The following is a 23,502-nucleotide window of genomic DNA, read 5'->3' on the forward strand; positions in this document are numbered from 1 at the left end:
TTCCTTGAGGTGTGATCGGACTCGCGCACAGCTCGTGCTGGAGCAGCTTGGATCACGCACTGTTGGCCACTGCTCTCTTAAAAAAAAAAAAAAAAAAGAAAAGCCCAACCAAATCCCGAGAAGCCTCCGCGCGCACAGGGAAGGAGAAGACCTTTGTTACTTCTGTTTTTTTTTGTTTTGTTTTTGTTTTTCAACTTGGATTAACACTTTCATCAAACACACACACACAAACAAACAAAGTCACAGTCAGAGGATTATAATCTCATCTGATCTGAGCTCAGAGCCAAGAGCCACACCAATCTGCTCCACCTGGACCTGGACCTGAGGAAGGAGCTCCTCACTGAAGAGCACTGCACCTGACACACATCTATATTTATTTACCTGGAAGCCTGTGAAAATGCCTCTTGCACAGATCTCGGAGCCATGGCCCACAATGGAACTGGTGCAGCTGGAAACAGAGGTAATTATGAAATAAAAGCTCACATCAAACTCTACACTCACTGCAAACTAAAGTTACCAAAGAAGAAAAAAAAGCTTGATTGTTTCACTGTGGACTTTGCTTTTGAGTGTTTTTTTATAGCTTCATCAATAATTCACCTTCTGTTTGCCATGTTTTCAATGAAATATGTACTTTTAATCAGGTTTAGTCGACATGTGATGGATAGGCCTGTCAGTTTGTCCTGTGGTGAGTGTCAGGACCACTTACCTTCTGACATCACACAGGCCTTCACTAGATCACCATCACAGACATAAGCTTCAGTTAATCTTCATGTTTTATTGATTTGTGCTTCATTTAGTCACAAAGATACCAGATCTCCTGTGAGTCCAGCAGCACAAATCGTACAAATATCTACAGAGACAAAACCATTTCAGATGTAAAACCCAAAAAACAGAATGTAAAGCTAAAAGGAAGGAAGGAAAACACAGAGAGAGATGTAATAAAAGTAAAGTTCAGAAGTATACAGGCCATACCAACAAGGTCCTCAACCAAATCCTTCAAACAGGCGACGTAAAACAACAACAACAACAACAACATAATCAAACTTCATTTTAAAGCTTCAGAGAAAAGCAGCCTCACATAGATCTCTTCATACATGGGCAATTCATTGTTTTAAAATGGAAATTCAATCATGTATTTTATCCCAATTCAAAATTATAGTCATGTGTGTGCGTGTAGAAAGTCATATACAGGTGGAATCTCGTGTGATGTTGCGTCATCTTGTTTAAACTCGATAACATTATAAATATTGAACTTAAGCTTCACCTAAAGATAAATACATGGCACATGGTGTGTGGGAAAATAAGGGATGACAATCATCAAACGTGTCACTGAAACAGCCAGATACTCGACATGATAAAACATGTACGTCCAAACAATAATTATACATGCAAGTCAAAGAAAAAAGACTTTTAAAAGAAAGGTGACGTTTACATAAGAAAGTCTCTGCTCAGTCCTCAGGAACCTGTTGATTTATTGTGTGTGTGTGTGTGTGTGTGTGCGCTCTCAAAGAATGACCTCCTCAGTTCTTCACAGTAGATTTTCAGTCTCTAATCACGTGACTACGGTTTGTTCATCATTTCACATCAACACAAAAACACAGCATGGAGACAGAGAAGCTTTTAGAGGGAGCTGTGCAGTTGTTACTTCAGTACCTGCAGCCTCACTCTTCTCCTGCTGCATGAATATTCATTAGCACGTGAAGCCTCTTGAACAGACTGTTGCTTGGTGAATTTGCATCATTCACTGTGTAAGTGAGCTGCACAGAAGCAACTTGTGCCATAGGCTGCTTCACTTCGCTTAAAGATAATTTAATTACACTTTTCCTGTCATATAAATCTTCTTTTTTTTTTAATTGTTCTGCTAATTAACGCATTTACCGTGATATCACAGGTGTGGAAATTGAATGAATGCAGCTCTAAAAAAAAACAACCATGTGGAGAAAAAGATTCTGTGAAGCCACAGTTCCTCGTTAAACCTGAGGCCAAAATTGATGAAATACTGAAGCGACGTTAATGCATCTTGAGTCATTAAGCAGAGCAAATGGTGTCCAGAGAGGTAGAGATTATTGATTCATTTGGAGCAGGTAAATATTAGTGAATCATACAGAGGACAAAGTAGTGGACAGAACTGCAAAAACATTGCCTCGGCGGATTTGAACGACATGTGGCGTGTGTATGCGTGCTGACGGTCCCCAGTGAATCAAATGTGAAAGCATGTTTAAGCCTTGGCGGAGGTTCTGCGCTCCCTGATCTCTCTTGTTTCTGGCATAGATTGTTCCTCAGATTCCTCTGTTCGCAGGTTTTTTTTTTTTTTTTTGTGCAGCGTTAGTGTTGGCTGAGGAGCTTTTTCACAGCTGAACAGATGGTTGTGAAGAGACTGCAAAGAGTGCTGAGTTTGATGTTGTATAAATACCCCCCCACACCACACCACACCACACCACTCCACCTTTTGTGTGTTTAATACCCACAGTTCTTTGCACTACATATTGCTATATCAGTATATAGCAATACAATCTAATATCAGTAATGTCACACAGAGTGGGACCAGTGCCATTTCCCTGTGTCACCACTGGCAGCTGCACACACTTTGGTTCCTCAGCAGACAGAGGGAATTGTCTTGGGGCCCAGATTGATTAAAGCATAAAGAGGTAGTTAGACCTGAGGCCATGCCAGGGAACATGATGACAGAGATTACCAGCCACAGTGATCAGATTCATTCAAATCTGATTCTTCACATCAATAACATTAACCATGTTAAGAGAGACGCACACTTTGGTTGAGACTCGATCACGATTGTGTCACTGCCACTGAGTTAGTCAAAAGATATTTGTATGATCAAGGTCTTTCTTTTTTAATCTGTTACCAAACCACATCTTTTGTGAAATAACTAATCCTGAATGAATCATCTGTGATAAAAGGCACTTCAGCAAATCTACTCCATCCGGGGTTCGGTTGAGTCACTTTACCACCTGCACTGGTCGCTGCCGCTAAAAAAAAAAACGCTGAGTCATGCTCGTGTCATTGTTGAGTTCGATTCCTGCTGCAGAATGAAACGGAATACACGTCAGCATGTTGATGAATGCAAGATGTGAATTGTTTCTAACGCACAATTTAGATTTTTAGAAGAACAAAGAGTGAAGATATCATTACATTTATCTATTTACAGTGAAAAGAGCTTTTTAAATGATGCCGTTTCTTTGTTGAATTAATGGCACAATCAACACTTGTAACCAGGTGTTCTGCTTATTTTCTCATTGATGAAATGCTCATTATGGTCTGTTCTTACTGTGAACTTGATCTTCATATACAATTAAATAGAATAAGATGCCTCTTTTGAACACTTCTTAACAATGGATATTGTGTTTTCAGCCTGTTTGCGCTCATACGTCTCAGTATCACACAGTCATTGAGTCTTTAGTCTGCTCTGCATGACGTAGTTTTGGTCCAGATCTTGACCCAGATTCTCCTGCTGAGCCCAGGCTTCACACATTTGTGTATACTGAATATCAGAAGACACATGTAACAGTGGATTTACATGGCGTGACGGCACAAGTCAGTGTTTGTAGAGAAGGGCAGGTGATGATGGAGATGGAGACACACACAAAGACTTTGAGCAGCCACTGGAAGTCGCGTTTTTTCCTCCCTAATAATGCGATGTTTGGAGGAGAAAGTGGGGTTAATGAGTGGGATGACGGCCATGTTTGTCAGTGAGGTGTGGTCAGCAGTGTGCGCTCAGTGCGTGTGCGAGTGTGCAGCAGGCTCACTTTACATTCATCTGTGTGTGCGTGTGTGTAGGTAGTTTATCTGGGTGTGACCTGTGGAACACCTGAGCTTTGGTGGGCATGTGATAACAAAACCCTTTCCTTTCCGTGTCCTGAGAAAGTGAGTTCTTTCTCCGTTTGACTTTCAGAGTTTAAAGTTTATAGACAGAGACAGACTATTATTATTATAATAATAATAATAATAACAATTTTAAAAAAGGACAAATAAACCTTTTTGACACCAAAAGAGGACATTAGTCATGTGACCTGTTGTCAATGCTCACCTAGCAGAGCTGAGATGCAAAGAAAGAGACAAAGTGTGGTGATTATGGTCTGTTCTTTGTTGCCTAGTTACAGCCGAGCGTTGCTCTAATCACACGGTTTATACGCGCGTTTATCTGACCAGCAGAGGCCTGACATGGATTATTATCCAGCAGTCCTGTGAGACATGAAATCCTCACATCTATCACTTTTTAACCACAACATTTCCTCTTTGTTTGTGATAGAAGTCGATCGCCTCGTACACGGCTTTCCATAACGTGTCGCTTTTATCGAGTGCGCTTTGTGTGTCTTCAAAAAAAGTGTGTTTAGTCTTAAAGATGATGATATAGAATCATCGGACATCCTTTTTTTTTTTACATTTGGAATGTACTGCCTGTGTGTGTGTGTGTGCATGCCTGTGTTTTCATTGAGGACGTGCAGGGGAGGGAAAGCACCATTAAATGGGCCACTTGGATCAGCCATGCAGAGATAATGAGGCTGAAATGTGTGGAGCAGCACTGTAGAGAAAGTCTTTGTTGACCACACACACACACACACACACACACACACACACAGTTGCACTCACTCACTTAAGATTCCCACTGATGCTCATCATCACTGCACCTCTATGAGAAAAGAGATTAAAAAAAAAAATACATCTGTGCCTTTTAAACAGTCACATAATTCCTTCCATGTCTTTCATTTTACAGCTTTTACAACTTTTATGACAGAACATTCTGGTAAAAAAAAAAAAGGGAATTATTTTCACATAATCATTGAAGCGCAACCACACAGAATGTTCTTGAAGTGAAGAATCTGTCAAACAAATCCAATCTTGAAAGGCAAATAAGAATAGTGAGGCATTAAAGTGACATTAAATGAAATCCACAGTCCACTGTTTTTAAAATAGTTTAGAGCCCAGTGGAGCTGCTCCGATGTCTGCTCTTCATGTCTCCATGCGCTCTCTCTACCCTTTCATTTTAGTGCTTGATTGTTAAGGCCACTGATTCTGTGCAGAGTCTGGGGAAGAGGAAGGGGAAGAGGCCACGGAGGAAGTGACAAAGTCAGGGTCGCTCCTCTGTAATTGAAAAAGAAAGCATGAAGCGGAAAAAGGGCGACGTTGATTTATTTTTTATTTTGGGTGTTCTCTCACTCGGCCTGAACTCTTGACTCTGTGTTTCTTTGATCAGGAGAAGACTTCTCTCTTATCATCAGAGAGGTCGTGACTACGTTAGCATTTATTTACTTGTTACGGTTTGAGTCGCAAAAATTCAGTTTCTCTGCACCTGCTCAGTCTCTCGAAGCTTTATTTTTGACACAGAGTGGCAGAATTAGGACATTATATTCACTTAATATTTAATCGTCTGATTTTTATTTTTTTATATCTTATGAATCGCTGAAAAATGTGTAAATATTCAATTCGAAAGTCATTTTATAACACGCACTGTTTGATTTCAGCTAAAAGATAAATAACGGATGCTAAATCTAACTACATTTCTGACCACAAACGGCATCATTTAAGTGATTATTGCACTTGTTTTTCCTTTGATTTTATGCTTTTACCATACAGTGTGTGGTTGTGATGGATTTTTCGAAACCTTAGTGATAAAAATATGACTTTACTCTCTTTATTATTTGTCTTCCCTAGTTCTGCTCTCTGTCTTTCTAATTTGACTCGACATAATCATGGCCTTTGCTTGCTTGTACATTCACCTGTGTCTTTTCTTTGTATTATTTCCTTTTGCGCTATAAATACACATGTATTCCTTTTAATCTAAGTAGCCGAATGTTCGGCACTAAATGTCCACCTCTGCCGCGTCGCTGTACAAATAACAATGATTATCTTTTCCGATGAGGCTGACTGCACCTACAGCTGAAGAAGGATGCACATTTGTGTGTCAGCCGCCTGAGATTATTAGCTTTGTCAGTGGAGGAGCAAAGAGCTGCTGCATTCACTACAACAGAACAGACTCTGCTGCCTCCCACACACTGTTGCACATATTCTCTTGCATCTTTACCCCCTTCTGTGTCACACAGACACACACACTGTCAAACACACACTGACTGGTTGTTGCTTGTGTTTTCTTGACAGAACGGTCAGAGCACTGGAGAGGATGGAGTCGCACCTGCTCTCAAGGTACGTACGTGACTTCTCTGGCACACACGCACACATTCACACTCGTGTTATTAAATATAAAATACATCAGAAACCTGAAACTCACCTGAGTGTCGATGTATTCATGATTCTCCGGCTGCAGTTTCATATGTTGAAGAGTGTGTGTGTGGTGAGGCTGCTGTGACACCGATGTGTCCGGGTCAATACTGCAGGGCTGCCGTCGTCGTGTTACACACATGCTCATCTGTCCCGCGCAGATGTTACCACTGCGTACGGCGGGGCGACACATGCGCTCACTGAGAATGACTGAGTCAGCGGTTTCTCTGTGCTTTATTGTCCTGCTCTGAAACATGAGACAGTTTCCTTGCACTTTAGACAAGGAAGTGTTTCTTCTTACTTTGGTTCTTTCTTCTTTCTTTACTTTGACCTCCTCTCGGAGGAAAAAGCCTCTGGAGAACATGAGAACATGGAGTCAGAGCTGAGTGCACGAGGAAGGAATTCAGTCAAAGGAATTGGGCTCATCTCATTATTTCTTAACATTTAACAATAGCTTTCAATATTTCCTATATTATTATTATTATATACAAAATATGTATATATATATATATATATATATATATATATACAGATAATAAAACTGCTTCCTGTAGTGCATTGCAGTTATTGAGCGTTGTTTGCCACGTGTTTTTTTTTTTTTTTTTTTAAATATGCTGGGTTGACCAATTCTGCATTTGACAAATTTGAATAAGGATCGTACGATGCCGCATTTTCCAAATAATTTTGTCCAGTTTATTCATTTTAGACCATGTACGACGCTGTTAACAACGCATTTGTGCCGAGTCATTTCAAAGACATCATTCTCCAACATTCTTCTCCCAGCTATCTGTCCCATATCCGATGCACTGATTTATGACCAGTACTGATACTGATTCATACCAATTCCCTTCACGACATGAAACAGCTCTAATGTAAGAGTAATTTTTTTTATGAGGTTTTCCAGTTGCTGAGCTTAAACAACGTTCCCCCTGTCTTTTATGACGGCTGATATCAGAAGCACAGTTTTTACACTGACACTATAAACGCTCACATCACAGCACATTTGTCACCCTTGTGTTGTCTTCAGTATCAACAGCTCTTCCTGTGGGATCGCTGCGTCCTTAATCCCATCATCATCATCACTATAGTGGGATTAAAGTCGATATCTAATTACGGCTGGAGCCTGTGCTGCAGTGTGATCATGCGAGTGTACATGTTGTGTTAATTGATTGAGGAGTATTTCTCTAACGGGTTTACTCGTCTAATCCTGTTGTTGTCTGGTGTGTCTGGAGTCTACAAGAGTCATGTTTCAGATTGATAAACAGTATTTCTTGAAGAAATCAGCTTTGTCTTTTCAAATATACACTCAAATCCACTGGGAGATCCAGGTTGTTTAAGGGCACAGACTTGTGCAGAGCAGTGCAGTGATCAATGCTGAGCTTCTCTCTAAATGCTGGGAATCTGATAATGGCTGCTGTTATCTACTCCAGCCATGGGAGGGACTTTACCTGGCTCCTGCTGAGGTAATGAGAGCAACTGAGGAGTAAAGAGGGGGGGGGGGGGATTAATGTGACCACTGCTTTTGCTGCAGGATGTAAAATCTGTGAAGTCAAAGTCCTCAGCACAGAGAGAGACACAGTATATGTGGGGTTGGTCAGATCCAGTCCGTTTTCTCTCCCTGACATTTCTCTTCATATGCTGTAAAACCTCACAAACACCCAAACAGCCAATTTACTCAGCTCCACGTCCTGCCTCTGTCCCCCCTTTTTCTGAGCTTTTCTTCAGCCTTTAACCTGATGGTATGTGAGCATAAGTTAACTGTCAGGTTACCTCTGCGCAGGGTTCATTCTTCTTTTTGTCATCAGTTACAGGACAGGAAACATAAAAAATAGACTGAAATGAGATTTAAAAAATAATCAGCATCCATTGTTCAGGGCTGCGTTGTGACTTTGTCAGGTGCAGTGATTGTTCAGCGTCAGCTCCGTGCAGATTAAATTAGACTTGAATCTCCAGTGTCTTCCTCTGTCTTTAGTCTTTTTACATAATTGTACTCCACTGCTGTTCACTCCGTGGCTCAAAGCCAGGCTGCAAAACGTTCAGAGTGAGTGTGGGAAACTTGCCCGTTTCTAGAAAACAAATCATATTATCTCCTTTGCCCTTTGGGAGAGCTCGAAAAAGGAAAATGTGATTTTCAAACGCTGGAGCGGTGGATCTGACCGCATGAGTTTCACGGGACTGTCGGAAGGAAACTGATGTGCTTTAAAGAACATAAGAAGGTGAATTTCTCTTTTAATTATTTTGTGTATTCTTGTTGAGTATAACTCCCACTCCCAGGGTGAACCGAGCAGAAAGAGCAGAAAGGAGCTAATGCCTTTTCCAGTGGTGTCAGTGACATTTCTGTAGTCCCTGTAGTGCAGATAATGGCTTTCTCACTGCAGCTGTAGGTGCTGAGCGAGCGGTGTTTGTGCTTCGCTGCCCGAGTGACAAGGGGGAGGACACACAGGGGGAGAGGTGGAGGGAGATGTGGAGAGCAGGGAACAGAGGGAGGAGCACAGAGAGACTGAAGGAATGGATTAACTAAGAGTTTTAGTTATAGTTACAGGCATATGTCAGACTCGGTGTTCAGATGCCCAAAAAAAGGAAGCAGCAGAATAGCTCGCTGTGTCTTTCCTTGATTTTTGTGAATCAAACAAACTCGCACTCCCTGTGAAAGTGTGATCCAAAGTAACTCGAGCTAATCTGTCTTTAACCACAGGCCTCCCGTGTGTGTGTGTGTGTGTGTGTGTTAGCACTGCCTTGGTGTTGAGTGTTTTCAGGACTGATTAAATATTTACCAGTGTAGAGAAAGTCCTGTGTGAGGATCTTTTTGACCTCTCGGCTTTTCTTCAACAGTTGAGCCATTTTCTGTTCCTCTTCCTGTTTCTGTAGCCAGCAGCCATGTTTGTTTGCGCATGCATGTGGTCGCCACGGCAACGGCTCTGGCTTTTTCTTACACAAACCTGACCTCACACTCCATTTCTGTGAGTTATGATACGCAGAGTTACCCAGGCGGACCGTAAACCAGTCCGTGTACCGTCTCAAACCCTGGCAGACGGCGCTCGTACGCACGCCGAGCTGTTGTTTACCGTCTTTTTTTCGTAATGTATGCAATCGTGTTGGAACATGAACTGACAGAAGTCACAGTGGTGAGCAGGGAGGGATACGTGTGACTGAAATGTGAGAGTAAACCCAGTGCAAATTTCCTGTATCTGTACATGAACAGTTGCGGTTGCTAAGTGACACTAATTAAGACGGTAGAATATTGTTGTGGAAGATAAACACAGATAATACACGGACACCTTTCTTTATCAGTTACTTATATAACAGGAATCTGCCGAGGCTGGGAATCTCTCATGTTGTTTCTCAGAATGACCACTGAAGTTCTTCCTCTTTTGTTAACCATCTCCCTCGCTTGTGTCTGTCCTTTTGTTGATATAAAGCAACATCTTTTTACCTTTTTAGGCCTTTGAATGGAGTCGCTTTTCACTGAAGTCTCTGCTCTGATCAGCTGACTGCAGTGGAAACAGAGAGGTGGACATTTTCTCTTCACCCTTCTCTCACTTGACATTTCCAATATATTTATCCACGTCTGCTTTTCTACTGGTTCAAATCCCAGCAGTGGCTGTTTGCATTCTACCACGTGTCCTGTGAAATGCCCGTGCTCCCATAGCGCTGTAGCTTTTTGCTGACTAATACTGATGTTTATGTGGAGAACGTGAGGATGTTTGCAGCAGAGAGCTCTGTGATATTTGCCCTCTTTTGCCGATTTTGTTTTTTCTCTCTTCAAGATCTTGGCATTTTTGCGAGATTCAAGCGAGCTGAAGATTGCAACATGGAAGGAACTCGTAGATCAGTCTCCCTGTGTTTAATAAATAACCTGACACAATCTGAATATGGTGCTGCTCGTGCACCATCTGCTGCGCCCGTTTGCCAACATAATACTATGATGATGATCGTACACTCAGTTCTGCACATTTGAACCTATGTCTCTCTGCTACTGTATAATTGGCATCAGAAATAAAAGGTTTGACTCTGTTAGGTTTGCTGTGGTAATCTGTGTTACTATAGTGTTACGTGATGTTGACGCACGTACTGATTACATAACTCGTCTTATGTAGTTTTTCTGCAGCTGTAGCCGTGTTCAACAAATGAAAAGAAGCCCACTTTTACTTATTGCACTTGTAATGAAGCACTCTGCAAACATTGTCTTATGAAGGTGGCAGCATCTGGAAACACTCTTCCTTTCTTTCTCTGGTGTGTGTGTATGCACTAATGACTTCTGCCTGCTGTGGATGATAAAAACCTGTATGGATTTTCTCTTCGTCCACACACACACACACACACACACATTAGGCTCCCTCCCATTGTCTGACTGTGACAAGCAGGTCAATGTATTTCTGTGTGTATATAGACACATCTGCAACAGGCTGTGAGGACACATTTGGGGTATTTTTGAGGTTCAAGGCGTGGTTTTAGGCTTTGGATTATAATTGTGTTTAGGTTTGAGTGAGGGTAAAGGTTGGGTTTGGCATTTACTTTGTGTTCTTTAAGGTGAGAGTAAAGTGCTAAGGAATGCATAAGGTCTGTGAATGTCCTCACTAAGCATGCTGTAGAAAAATGTGGGTGGATGGGTGGTGTTAAAGAGAGAGAGGGAGAGAGATCCGTGCCAAGACCTTTTACACACAACTCTACTGTGACGCAACAGGGTAAAACTCTAACTTACAGATCTGTTATGTTATATAAAAGTGTAGTAGCTCCTCACTAGAGTGAGACGACCTGCAGCCAAATTTAAAATAAAACAGCATCACCACAAAGAGATTTTTGGTCTTGTGTGAATAGTAACAGCAGCTTTGTCCGAGAGACAAAGCTAAGTGGGTGGTGTCGCGTTTAATAAAGGTTAAAAATAAATACAATTGAACTTTATTATGGGAGGAGTGAGTGTAAACACAGAGCTGAACATCTGTCTTTTCTCTGATTAGTCTTCATTAACATGCTGCAGTGACGCGATCACTTCTGATTGACTGTGAACCTCGCTGAGCAGACGCTTGTTATAGCACGCCGTGAACATGTCGTGGTTCTGCACGGACGCAGCCAAACACTTCACATTCCACTGCAGCGTTAGAGGGAGGGGTTAATAGCAGGGTAGTGAGGTTTGAAGAGGTTTGAGGGCACAGTGACTCGAGCCGTCTGTGACTGATTATCTCGGTTTGAGACCTCAGTTTGTAGACTTGTATGCAGAATGCGTTATTGTCGAGCGCTGAACTCACTTGAACTTGGATGGAAACAAACCATTATGTCCTGTTTTGTTCTTCCTGTTGCTAAATGAGTCCGCCACAAGTGCAGCTGTGTGTTTAATTCTAGTTCTCGCTCTTTATGGTGAGGACGTCTTTGCACGTTTGCTCAAAGAGAATCGGTAACAGCAGGTTTAGGATGGACTACTTTCGCGTTTTAATATGGCGCGCTGTTGATTGACAGCACTGTGGGAGGTGACATCTGTGGTGCCCATCACAGATGTGGCTTTATAACACACACACACACACACACACACACACACACACACACACACACACACACACACACACACACACACACACACACACACACACACACACACACACACACACACACACACACACACACGCAGAAACACACAAACACACCATGACAGCCCTTAAAAATATTACACAGGGTGTGAGGGTGAGGGTGTGTTGTTGTTGCATTGTTTTGCAGACAGCGCTGTCATTATTATATAATTCAGGCGTTTGCATTGTCTTTGGGTCACACACACACACACACACACGCAGTTTGCAGTCTGAAGGAAGAATCTTTTATTCCTCATGTATTGTAGTGATCTTCATTTTAACAAACGGCTGAAATGATTCTGTGATGATGAGGAGTTGCTCTCCCTCCCCTGATGCCTTCTCTGCTTCTCCTCTCTTATCAACATTCATCGTTACCACTTAATGCTCCAAATTCTCATTTCCTGGGTGTGTGATTAGCTGCTTCTCATCTCATCTAACACAGAGCTGTCTATTACAGACCCTGAAGCATGTTCATTTGATGATTATATGTCGGCGGAGTGAGGAGTTATAGTTTTAAGTCCCTTCCCTTCTTGTTTGCAGGTTTATTTTATATAGCTTTTGTCATATTGTGCAAAGTAAATATTCACATTTCATAAAGAACTTAGTGATTAATGAATGAATGGTCATAAGTCTTTGAATAAGTCACTTCAGCTTCAGCGGCTTCATGATTGTTGAGTGTTCTTTTGCCTGCTCCGTTTCCTCATATCACACTTTATTATAGTGCGACGGAGAGTGCGATTTTCTTTTCTTTTTAAAAAAAAAAAAAACGAAGTGTGGTTCGCATCGTTTATTTTTTGAGAGCGCTGATCGAGGGCAAGCAGACGCCGTCAGTCACGGCTTTTCACTCTTAAAAATCACTTGCTAAAGTGATAAAACTGCCTCTGGATTCTGTCAAAGTAGCACATTGAGTGGACTGTATGTGTTCCAGCAGCAGCAGCAGCAGCAGCAGCAGCAGCAGCACGTCAGAGGATGACAGGGAGGGTAGAGTGATGACGCACACACACATACACAGTCATCCTGTCTCTATTCATTTTCTGCTAACCCTAACTAGGACTGCACAGTCACAACATGATGAAAATCCATATCATTTTGTTAATATAACAAAAGAAGCCAATTCTTCTCTCTTTATGCTCCACGTAAGGGCCACAGGGGGCGCTGGTGTCAATCCCAGCTGACATGGGGTGAAAGGCCCTCTCACTCTCACACCTACGGTCAATTCTGAGTAGGGCTGAACGATTATGGAAAATAATCTAATTGCGATTTTTCGTGCCAATATTGCGATTGCGATGCGATTATTTCTTAAAGGTCTTAATCTTCTGTATTATTAAACAAAGACAAGCAATACATCATAAGTATGGCCAATACTATATTACATTAAAAATAAACTGTTCTTTCCTGGAAGACAGACCTCTGTTATGATGACATGAGGTGATGCATGAATAGATGATTTTTATTTAACTACTTCAATCACAATAGCATATTTGGAACTTACAAACATCTGAACATAAAGTGCTGAGAAGGAACCCTGGTGTTAAAATGATAGTCAGTCACAATTCACACAAAGTGCAGATTGCATATATATATATATATATATATATATATATATATATATATATATATATATATATATATATATGCATATATATATATATATATATATATATATATATATATATATATATATATATATATATATATACATATATATATATATATATATATATATATATATATATATATATATATATATATATATATATACACACATATTTATAAAAATATGTGGCTTTACCACACTCAGTTTTTTGACATCTGTGAACTGCTAGACAGTCATTAAATATAATAATAATAATAATAAATAAATAAATAAATAAAATATACACACAACCCGTTTTGAAGTGCGTTCATATGGGGAAGGGATGGGAATTTCAGACTTTTTTTTTTTTTTTTTAACGGCAGCGGCAACCGCAGCAATGCGGGGGTGGAAACTAACTATTCTACAGTGTACTACGTCGTTTTAGGCTCAAAAACTGTCCATTATTGAACATCAAAACAGCGATAATAAAAATGAGGGTCAAAAAAAAAAGCGGAGCAGAGAGAAACTCTCCGCTGGCACAGGTGTGTCTCCAGAGGGCTCAGGTTTTTGAACCTGCGCTTGTTGTGTCCACCCCCGTTCTTCACATTAGCGCAAGCTCGTTCGCACTACACACGCGCACACACGCACACGCTTGGACACGCACAGTCACTGAACAGCTGTTCGGACAGCGGCCGAAGCTCCATAGTCACTTTACGACCCGCCCTCACCTATTCCATTCACAAAAACGGGCCGTGACTCGTCCTCCGCAACGCGCGCATGTGAGAGCGCAGGGAGCCTGCATGTGACCAGAGTGCAGCGTCTGTGGTTAGACGATCTCGTTCATTATATTTATATCACATGTTTTACACGCGCATGTCACGTGAACAGCGTATAATCGCAGCCTTTGCGGTTAGAAAATTGCACTTGATCATATCGCGATATTATCGCAAATGCGATATATCGTTCAGCCCTAATTCTGAGTGTCCAGTTTACCCAAATCTGCATGTTTTTGGACTGTGTGAGGAAACCTTGTCACCTTGTCTAACACAAACCTTTTGTACTGGACTTTAAGACTTTAGAGAATTTAGTGATTTATATCCAGGGGACAAACCATGACTGAGTAAAACCTTAGACCACACACACACACACACACACATATATGCTCACACATAGATGAGAAAAAGCAGTGAGGCGTGAAGCTGTTCTGCCTCAGCTTGACCCTCATCATTCTACTTTGTGGGCTCCATTTCATCACAGCGGGCTCTTCTTCTCTTCCATCACCTCTATCACTTCTTCTCCTCCGTCCCCCCTTTTGTCAGACTAATTCATCACCGTGTCCTTGGTTCTGTGACAATTAGTTAAACCGCTGTCCTTGATTTTTGCTAAAGTTTCTCCTTCCTGTCTGTGAATCAGACGCTGAAAGGCGACGGCGACGACGACGGCCTCATGTTTGAGTCCCGCTTGAGCGTCTTTTGTCCGTGTGCTGAATCATGTGCTTAGCTTTTCTCTGCGAGGTCGCACCAGAAAGATTTAGTCAAAAAAAAGAAAAAAGAAGTGTGTTTGACATTGTAAAATCTGATTGAACTGTGTTCAGCAAATCAATTTCTTTCAGTGAACGGTCGCGGCTCATCTGTTATGTATGAACGACTCTGTGTTCCTGCTCTTTTGTGTTTGCAGGTTAGTCAGTGAACAAGTGAGTGTGGAATGTAAAATCAGACAGACAGGACAGACTTTGCACCGTGTGTGTGTGTGTGTGTGTAATGAATGCAATTGCAATCATTTCCTAGACTAACTGTAAGTGTGAGTCACTGTGTTGTGTTTATGCAGGAAGTTAATTGAGCCGCTCTAAAAGGGTTTAACGCAAATTAAAATGGCTTCTTCATCTTTGCAGCAGCGATCAGAGCTGGTTATGATTGCATCTGCAGACCCTGGAGGGCGTCTGTGTGTGTGTGTGTGTGTGTGTGTGTGCATATTAATGTGTGTGTTTGTGTGTGCAGCAGTGCTTGGAGGCAGTAAATCAGTGATTGTTAGGTGTGTGTGTTTCTGTATCTGTTTGTGTGGATGTGTGTGTGTGTGTGTGTGTACAGTACATGCAGGGTCGGTGGCATCTGATTGAATTGTCTGTCAAGTGAAAATCCTCTTATCTGAGTTTATCATCAGCAGAAACAGCAGCAGCAGCAGTTGAGGTGACACACACACACACACACACACACACACACACACACACACACACACACACACACACACACACACACACACACACACACACACACACACACACACACACACACACACACACACACACACACACGACAGAGAGAGGTTGGGAGATGGTTTACAGCCCAATTACACAGCCTGCTGCTGTACTAGAAGAGGGCTTTAAATCTCTGGATTCTGTTCTAAACAATATAAGCTGTGTTGCTCCTCTCTGTGCCACTGATCTCCTCTCAGCTGTACACTCATTCTTTCCAGACATGCTGTCAAACTCATCCTTATCTCAAGTCCTCTCACTGGAAACTTCCTTCTGTGCTGTTTGTTTTATGAAGCTCAGTTTACGCTGTAAAAAAGACGGTTGGTTATCGTCTCATTACCTTCTTTTCCAGTGTCAATTATTAATAATGCCCAAGCTGTGGAAACTGGGATCCAAGCTGTGTGAATTAACCTGAATTGTCACATAATTGTATATTAATCTGCTTTTTATTGTCTAAAAGTGACTAACTTTATATATTTTTTTAATTGTGTACAAACATAATTCCTATTTATTCCAGAAATCTCTATAGACTATAAATACAGTGCTAAACACATGTATTAGACCACCACCCAATGTAAGGTTAAAATAAAAACAAATACATATTTTTCTATGTTTCTGTAACAGTTTGTAGTATGTTAATGCTAATCTAATTATTGTTGTTCAAACTTACATTTAAAAAAAAAACAAAAAAAACATTATTTAACATTATTTCTCCATTAAGTCGTCAAACTATTAAGATTCCCTTATTAGTCCCCTAAAGCTATTTACTTGGATTCTTGAACAGAAACATTAGTTTTAGTGGTTGAATGTTTAAATCATCACTTCCCAGAGAAGCCAGAAGATTTCTGAAATGTTTTCTCATCACAAAAAAAAAGAAGGATTTGTGAGTTTGTTTTCAGTCTACAGCAGAAATAAAGGAAGTGACTTTTGGAGGGCACTGTATTCACTCCATCCCCTCCTCCTTCCATCCATTCATGGCTGGTGTGGGACTAGTTGTCATGGTTACCGTGTCCATGGCATCACTAAAGCCTGAATGTGACTTGTGCTGCGAGGAGCTACAGAATAGTACAGTAGAACACTGAGAAGAACTCCTGTATGCTCCTGTCTCTCTCTCTCCTCTCTTCATTCATGCATCGGTTTGGTGTGAAATGCATGCGCAGACAAACACAGAGCAGTTAGCGCTGAGAGTCTGTGATGGCTCTGACACTCGGAGGAGAGTCTGTGTCATTACTCATCACAGCGTCTGTGTCTTTGAGATAGGTCCATTTTCTTAAAGGTCCCTGATGTTAGAGGGAACACTGGCAACCTTTAGAGGCCAGTGTCGTAAATCACCTTACAGAATTATAAATAAACACTGTGTGTGTGTGTGTGTGCGCGTGTGTGTGTGTGCGCGTGTGTGTGTGTGTGTGTGTGTGTGCGCGTGCGCACGCACGTGTTTGTGTGTAGTAGAGAGGAGGACTCTGGCATCAAGTTGCATATTGAAGAACTGCTCATATTTGTGAAGATGGATGCTGGCAAATTTTACTGGAAGCATGATGTGAAATTGTTGTGTGTGTGTGCGTGTGTGTGTGTCTTGTCATACAAGACGATTGCTGTGAGATGGAGACAGAGCGAAGAAAGAAAAAAAACAGTTGCCATAGTTTCACGCTTCTCCTGCTCGGGGTTGATTAAGGAAAATGTTCAGACTCCGCCCCCTCCTCATGTATGCTACTCATTAATATGCATGCTTGTTTTTATGATTATTATTTCTATCCCTCTTTATGTCATAAAATCCTCCGGTGCGTTCACGTCTTTGTGTTTCCTCCTCCTCCTCCTCCTCCTCGTCCATTTCTCCGTCTCAGCAGTTTTAGCTGTCACTTGTGACCTTTGACCTTTGTTGCATAGCAACAGCGGCGATGCAAACTGCATGCGTTGTGATCACATCTTCAGTGAATGAGCTGATCTCTCAGGTCCTGTCTCGTGTGTTTTTGTCTTGTGATGAATTACTTTATTCTTCACATGAAGACAAATCTGTACAGTCACATGTTCCCAAAGTGCCTTATTTCCATCTTCTCTTCTTTATTCCTCTATTTTTTTTCATTTAATCTCAGTGTTTTTCTTTTTAAAATTCCACTGTTGGTTTTTAAAGCTCTTAACAATTCTCACCTCTCTGAACTTCTTCTACATCCTGAGCTCTGAGGTTTAATAACAGGCTTCTTTTAGAGGAGCCAGAATCCCAGGGTGATCGGACCTAAATCACTTTTAAAGACTCACCTCTTCTCCATGGCCTTCATTTCAGGATAAAAAACAGTCAACCCGGACACTTCTGTATGTAGTTTTGAACACTTTACTCTTCTGTTATGTCACTATTTTTTATTGATTTCATGTTTTTAGCTTTTCATGTTTACTTACTTACTAAGTAAATTAAGCAACACTTTTTTGTTGCTGTGCCTTTAATGTAAAGCACCTTGGTTGTTGTTTTAAATGTGCAAAAGTTGACTTGCCATTTTCTATTAACCCTATATCTAAGTAGGAAACGGCTCGTCTTTGTCACGTCACTTTTTTGATGTTTATGGCCGCATTAATGTTCAAGGTTCACTCCTGATTGACTCATCCTCATCATCGTCCGTGTGTAGAAACAACACTTTACATTGTTGTTATATTACTGGAGACTGAAGGTGTGAGTTGATGCACTGGTTATGGATTTAAGACGTGGACCAGTGTTTACGTTTAAGGTCGTGTGTGTGTGTGTGGCGTGAGACAGGATAGAGACAGAGCACACAGGAAGCAGGAAGTATAGGATGTTGTGTTACTATTTCTGACTGCAAGTCACAACCATGAGTGTGGGAATAGTTGTGTGATGATGACACTGTAATTAGAGACGAGTGAGGAGCAGCTCATGTTATTGTTTGTGTATTTATGGGCTGTACTCTCTGTGTGTGTGTGTGTGTGTGTGACCTTGTGTATATTACCAGCATCCACTCTCTCCCACTTATCTCCCGATCCCTCGCTTTGTTCTTCCTCCTCTCCTGCCACTTCTGTCCCCCCTCTCTCTCTTTTTTATGCATGTATTGACGAGCGCTGACATTGTAGCGATTACACAACGCCATTATTGACGATCAAGTTACCGATGTCCTCGTCCGTGCTATTAATTTGACCGACGCCAGCGCAGGATTTCCTGTAACGGCTTGTGCTGCGCTTCCTGTCACATCCACAGTGGACTGTGAAGCCTTTCAATAAAACAGCAGTACATGTTTTTATATGTAAGTGGAACAAACGATGGCACAGATGGCAGAGTCCGCATATAGATGGGTATTAACCCCATGTGGTGCCGAGGGGTCAAAGACTGACAAGACGCGTGACTCATCACAAACCTCGCGACCTTGTGCATCTTCATTTGCGTCCATTCGAGTTAGAAGAATGTGACAAAGGAGAGGAGGAAGACTTTTAAAACCTTTATATTCATATATAAATATTGAATAATTTGTTGCAGAACTAGTTGTGGGTTATCGCTGCAGTTATCTTGTCTCTCGTCTTCTTGTCTTCAGCTGTTCCGTGACTTAGCGGCAGCAGCGCTGGCAAACACAGAGACAATCCTGTTAAGTAGTGAGGAGGATTATGAGTCTAAGTATGTGCCGTGCTGATAGTTATCTGTTCCTCTTATTCTGCCAGCTTGAAATGAAACTCGATGATCTCGGTGCATCTTTTCCCTTCTCCCCTGACTCTCTCTCTCAGTCACGTCTGTCACAGCAGGTGTTGCTCCAGTGGAAAAAAGAGCACAGATAATTCATGTGAGGCCAGAATGAACATGGACAGATGGAGAGGCTGTTGTCGACGAGTAGCTCAGAATCAGTGAGTCAGCTCTGTCCTCCAGTCCAAACGTCAGAAGTTTCTAAAGGTGCAGAGACAACAGAGGCCCAGACTGATAAAGACAGACGGAGACATTCCTGACAGATCTGGGTCCCTGCCAGCAGATGCAGGTCGAGAGGACAACACGTCACTGGACATATCATCAATATATGTCTATATATATCTATATATACTGCACAGATAAGTCAAAACTCTCTTATCCTATTATTGTAAATCTTACAGTAGCTTTATTCATGGTTCTTCTCTGTTTTATTGTAGTTTTAAATCCATTGATCTTACTGATCCACAGCAAAGGTTTGATTATTGACTAATTATTAAGGATTACTAAAACTAAAGGACATTTTAAGGGAAGTGTAACGTTTGTCAAAGTCATTCTGTTTCACATTTATTCTGATGACCCACAGCATTCCTAGCATTTCATTCCCGGCTCCGTGCAGACGTGGAATTTCAAAATCTTAATCCTGCAGCAGATGGTGTAGTGTAAACAGAAATGTCCATTATATAAATAAATCTATATTTATTTTTCACAGTAATGAGACTGAACCTGGGTTCTTTCTTTGGATTTAGATAGAGGTTTAAAACTTCTCCCTAAAGTAGGCCAGTTATTGTCCTCGTCTGGACCTTCTCTGTTCTTCTCCTCTTCCGTCTCCTCTGTTCTTCTTCTCTATTCTCCCCATTTCTTCTCCTCTTTTCTCCTCTATTCTTCTCTTATGTCCTCTGTTCCATCAGTCAGAGCTGCTGTTATTTGAAATGGAGCAGGTGCTTCTCGCTCCATTTTCCAGGATTGAGTGGTGGCGTCAGTGAGAGACCTTTTATGTTTTCTCCTGCTTTTTTCCTTATGTTTTTGTTGATGCTTTCAGTTTTTGTGTGTGTGTTGTTCTTTTATGTCTCTCATATGTAGTCTACTTGTTATTTGTGACTTTTATTTTGTAAACCCAGCACTTTAGAGCGTCCCTGTGTTGCTTTGAGACACTTTGACAAGTCATGGCTGTTGCAGGGTTTAAACCTGTGGGAATTGTCAGCGCTGTGATTGGACAGTTTTCCAGCAGCAGCAGCAGCGTTGATGCGGCATCAGCTTCCCCTCCCACATGTTCCCGTTCTGTCCCTACTCACCTCACGTCTCCCTCTGTGTAATTGATGTCAGAAGCAACAGTGAGATTTGGAGGATACATGAGCTAAAAATGTGAACATGCCCTTACTTGGCTACAGCTACTTCATAACTTCTGCAGAGCGAGGCTGCAGACAAACACTGGCCCCTAGTGTTTGCTAAAGAGTCTTACACCTCATCAGTGTGATTCTGAGAGATAATAAAGGTGCAAATGCTGTTTTATCTTCAATTTAATTGAGACACTATATCCACATTATGACTGCGCTATAATTAAAACAAAATAATTGCAGGTACTTTTCTTCAATCATTGTTTATTCATAAAATACTTTACAATATCTGCATTAGTGCATCACATTAAAACAAAGAATAAAAAAACACTCTGAGTTTACAGGAGTAAAATGGACAATAAAACCGAGGAAGGAAAACCCAATAAACCAACAAGATAAGAATCAATAAAATTAGAAAATGTACAATTAAGAACAGAGGGAAATGTATAGTGTTCAACATAAAGTATTTCAATATAATGTTTATGCATTGCCCAGGCATTATGGGATTTGGGATTTAGAGATGTATTCTGCCTATAAAGAAGTTTTACTTCATACCAAATACCAATCATTAATCACACTGATGATTACTGATATTTAAAGATTTAATGTAAACAGCTCTCATAATAACTTTGTCATGAAAGTTTTATCGCACATCTGTGGTTTGGGATTTACCAAATGTGGGTTAGAGTTGAAATTCCAAAGTGTGTGTGCATCAGCCAGAAACCGACCTTTGTTCTGTTGTGTTTGACTTAAATATCTGTGCGTCTGTCCTCTGTCTTCTGTCTTCTGTCCCTCCATCATCACTCTGTCTCTGCTTCTTTTCAATGAAAATCTGCTTCCTTGAGCCACTTCCTGTCCTCGAACCCCTTTTCCCACAAGCCTGCTGCATATGTCCATTTTTTATATATATAACTTCACTTCACTTCCCGTTTTGGTGCGGCGCGGCGTTGCGTGTGTGTGTGTGCAGATAGTAGCGAGGTTCTTGTGGTATTGCACACACACACACACACACACACACACACACACACTCATGTGTTGGCTAACTCTTTGCAGTTGTAAGACAGTGAGCGTGTGTGTGTGACAGCAGGGACACGGTGAGACAGGGTTAGTGACATGGACACAAGTGGACACAGACATGTGGAGGCTCTTGTTCCGCACCAAGACTCGTGCAAGAGAGGCAAGTGGCTGCTGTGCATCTGTTTGTGTGCACGGTATATTTTAGATGCAAAGATTTCATCTGTGGACTCAACAAGTGCCACTATTTGTGAAGACGTTGCTAATGAAGTGACTGATTGTGTGCTCTCGTGTTGCTTTGTTGCACTCGTACTCGCAGCAGCAGCAGCAGCAGCAGCAGCAGCAGCAGCAGCAGCAGCAGCAGCAGCAGCAGCAGCAGCGTGTCGTGACCTTGTGGAGGATGTTAAAATGAAACCGGGCTCATGTCTGCACACTTAAATCCCAGACAATAGCAGTACTTTTGTGTGTGGCCTGTCTTCAGAATCTCTCTGGAGCAGTAATTATTGTGAGAAACCTCTCCCCTGCTGCTGCTGCTGCTCCTGCTGTGTTGAAGTTACTGTGCAGGAAGGAAGTACGATCAATTCGAGAAAAGAGGAAGTGAGAACTCGGAGGGAAGAAGAGGTTTCCTGTGACCAAAATGCTGCTCTTCTGTGCGCATGTGTATGCAAATGAGTTTGTGTTATTTCACGTAAAAAACAGATCTGTTCCGATGGTGACTTCTCTATTCTAACTCAACCATCCTCCCTTCCTAGAATGAGTCTCATATTACCTGGATAGAGAGGGACTTTGCCAATATTAGAGTCCAGGTAAGTGGTGACGAGTCGTTCAGCTGCTTCAGATCAGACCACCGCTCCTCCTCTGCTGTTCTCCAGCTCTGTCTGCCTTTAATCCCCTGTACATTAACACACCTTTACATTTTCATCCCTGAATATTTAATTTAAAAGCAGTCGCACCCATGTTTAACCCAGTTTCCCCTCCGTAAGTGTGGATCACACTGCACCGTTTGGTCAAGAGACATTGACTTTTAATGTATTTGGCGGCACAGCGGGGAAATGACCGCAAACCTTGTTATGATAAAATAAATAGATAATTAAAGGAAGAAGTTAAATGTGGTTTAAATGCTCTTTTTGGAGAGAAAGCAACAAAAACTGAGGCAAAACATTTGGTTGGAGACATCAAAATCATGATATGGATGGAGATAGATACAGTATATATATGTTGAATTATTACCCAGTCCTGCACAACAGTCCACTCTCTCTTGTTAATAAGGTATTTGGAAAGAGCAATAAAGTGAGTTTCATTGGGAAGGAAGAGGGTAAACGGTCACTGAGGACAGGACTGAGCTGTTTTAAGAGGCAGGATGGACACGAATAGACCATAATGAGAGGAATGAGAGGGGACGAGAGGGACCAATCGCTCAGCGGACTTTACCTCGTCCTCTCTCCGTCTCCTCGTCCTCTAACCTCACACTCTGTGGAGTTGTGATGCAGTGAGTTGAGACTCATCAGTTCCTGATGACACACAAACGCATGAGGTGTTCTGCAGCATTATCTACAATCATGTGAGCAAACTACTCCTTTTTTTCTTATTCTCTCTCTCTGTCACACATGTGTGTGCGTGTGCCTTGTTGGGTGCAGGACTGTGAGAACAAGAGCTGGCTCTTCCTTCCTGCATGATTTGGTTCCAGTTCACTTCAGATGCACTCACTCGCTGAGGGCACTCGAGGCTAATCAGAGCAACAGAGAGAGAGAGAGAGACAGAGGGACAATGATGGAGAAGATGAAGAGTTAATAAAAGGAGAATGCTGTAAAGGCCTCTTGACCCTGCACAGAGAATCGATAAAGGACAGAGGCTGAAGAGGT

The 23,502-nt window shown here is 41.6% G+C and overlaps 1 protein-coding gene across 2 annotated transcripts in view; it reads left to right on the top strand.

Moving 5' to 3' along the window:
• Nucleotides 1-397: 397 nt before the first annotated feature.
• Nucleotides 398-23,502, top strand: part of rps6ka1 (ribosomal protein S6 kinase a, polypeptide 1) — a gene marked incomplete at its 5' end in the record, with an annotated part of 32,946 nt that continues 9,841 nt past the window's right edge. The window contains 3 exons of one of the 2 annotated variants that reach the window (XM_083885941.1): nt 398-460; nt 6,115-6,159; nt 22,393-22,446. In XM_083885941.1, coding sequence (XP_083742067.1) covers nt 398-460; nt 6,115-6,159; nt 22,393-22,446 — 162 coding nt within the window. The remainder of the gene's footprint in view (nt 461-6,114; nt 6,160-22,392; nt 22,447-23,502) is intronic. The other variant, XM_083885942.1, reaches the window with a different exon arrangement.

The sequence above is a fragment of the Microchirus variegatus genome (assembly GCF_963457635.1).
Source record: "Microchirus variegatus genome assembly, chromosome: 2".
In the NCBI taxonomy this organism is placed as follows: Eukaryota; Metazoa; Chordata; class Actinopteri; order Pleuronectiformes; family Soleidae; genus Microchirus; species Microchirus variegatus.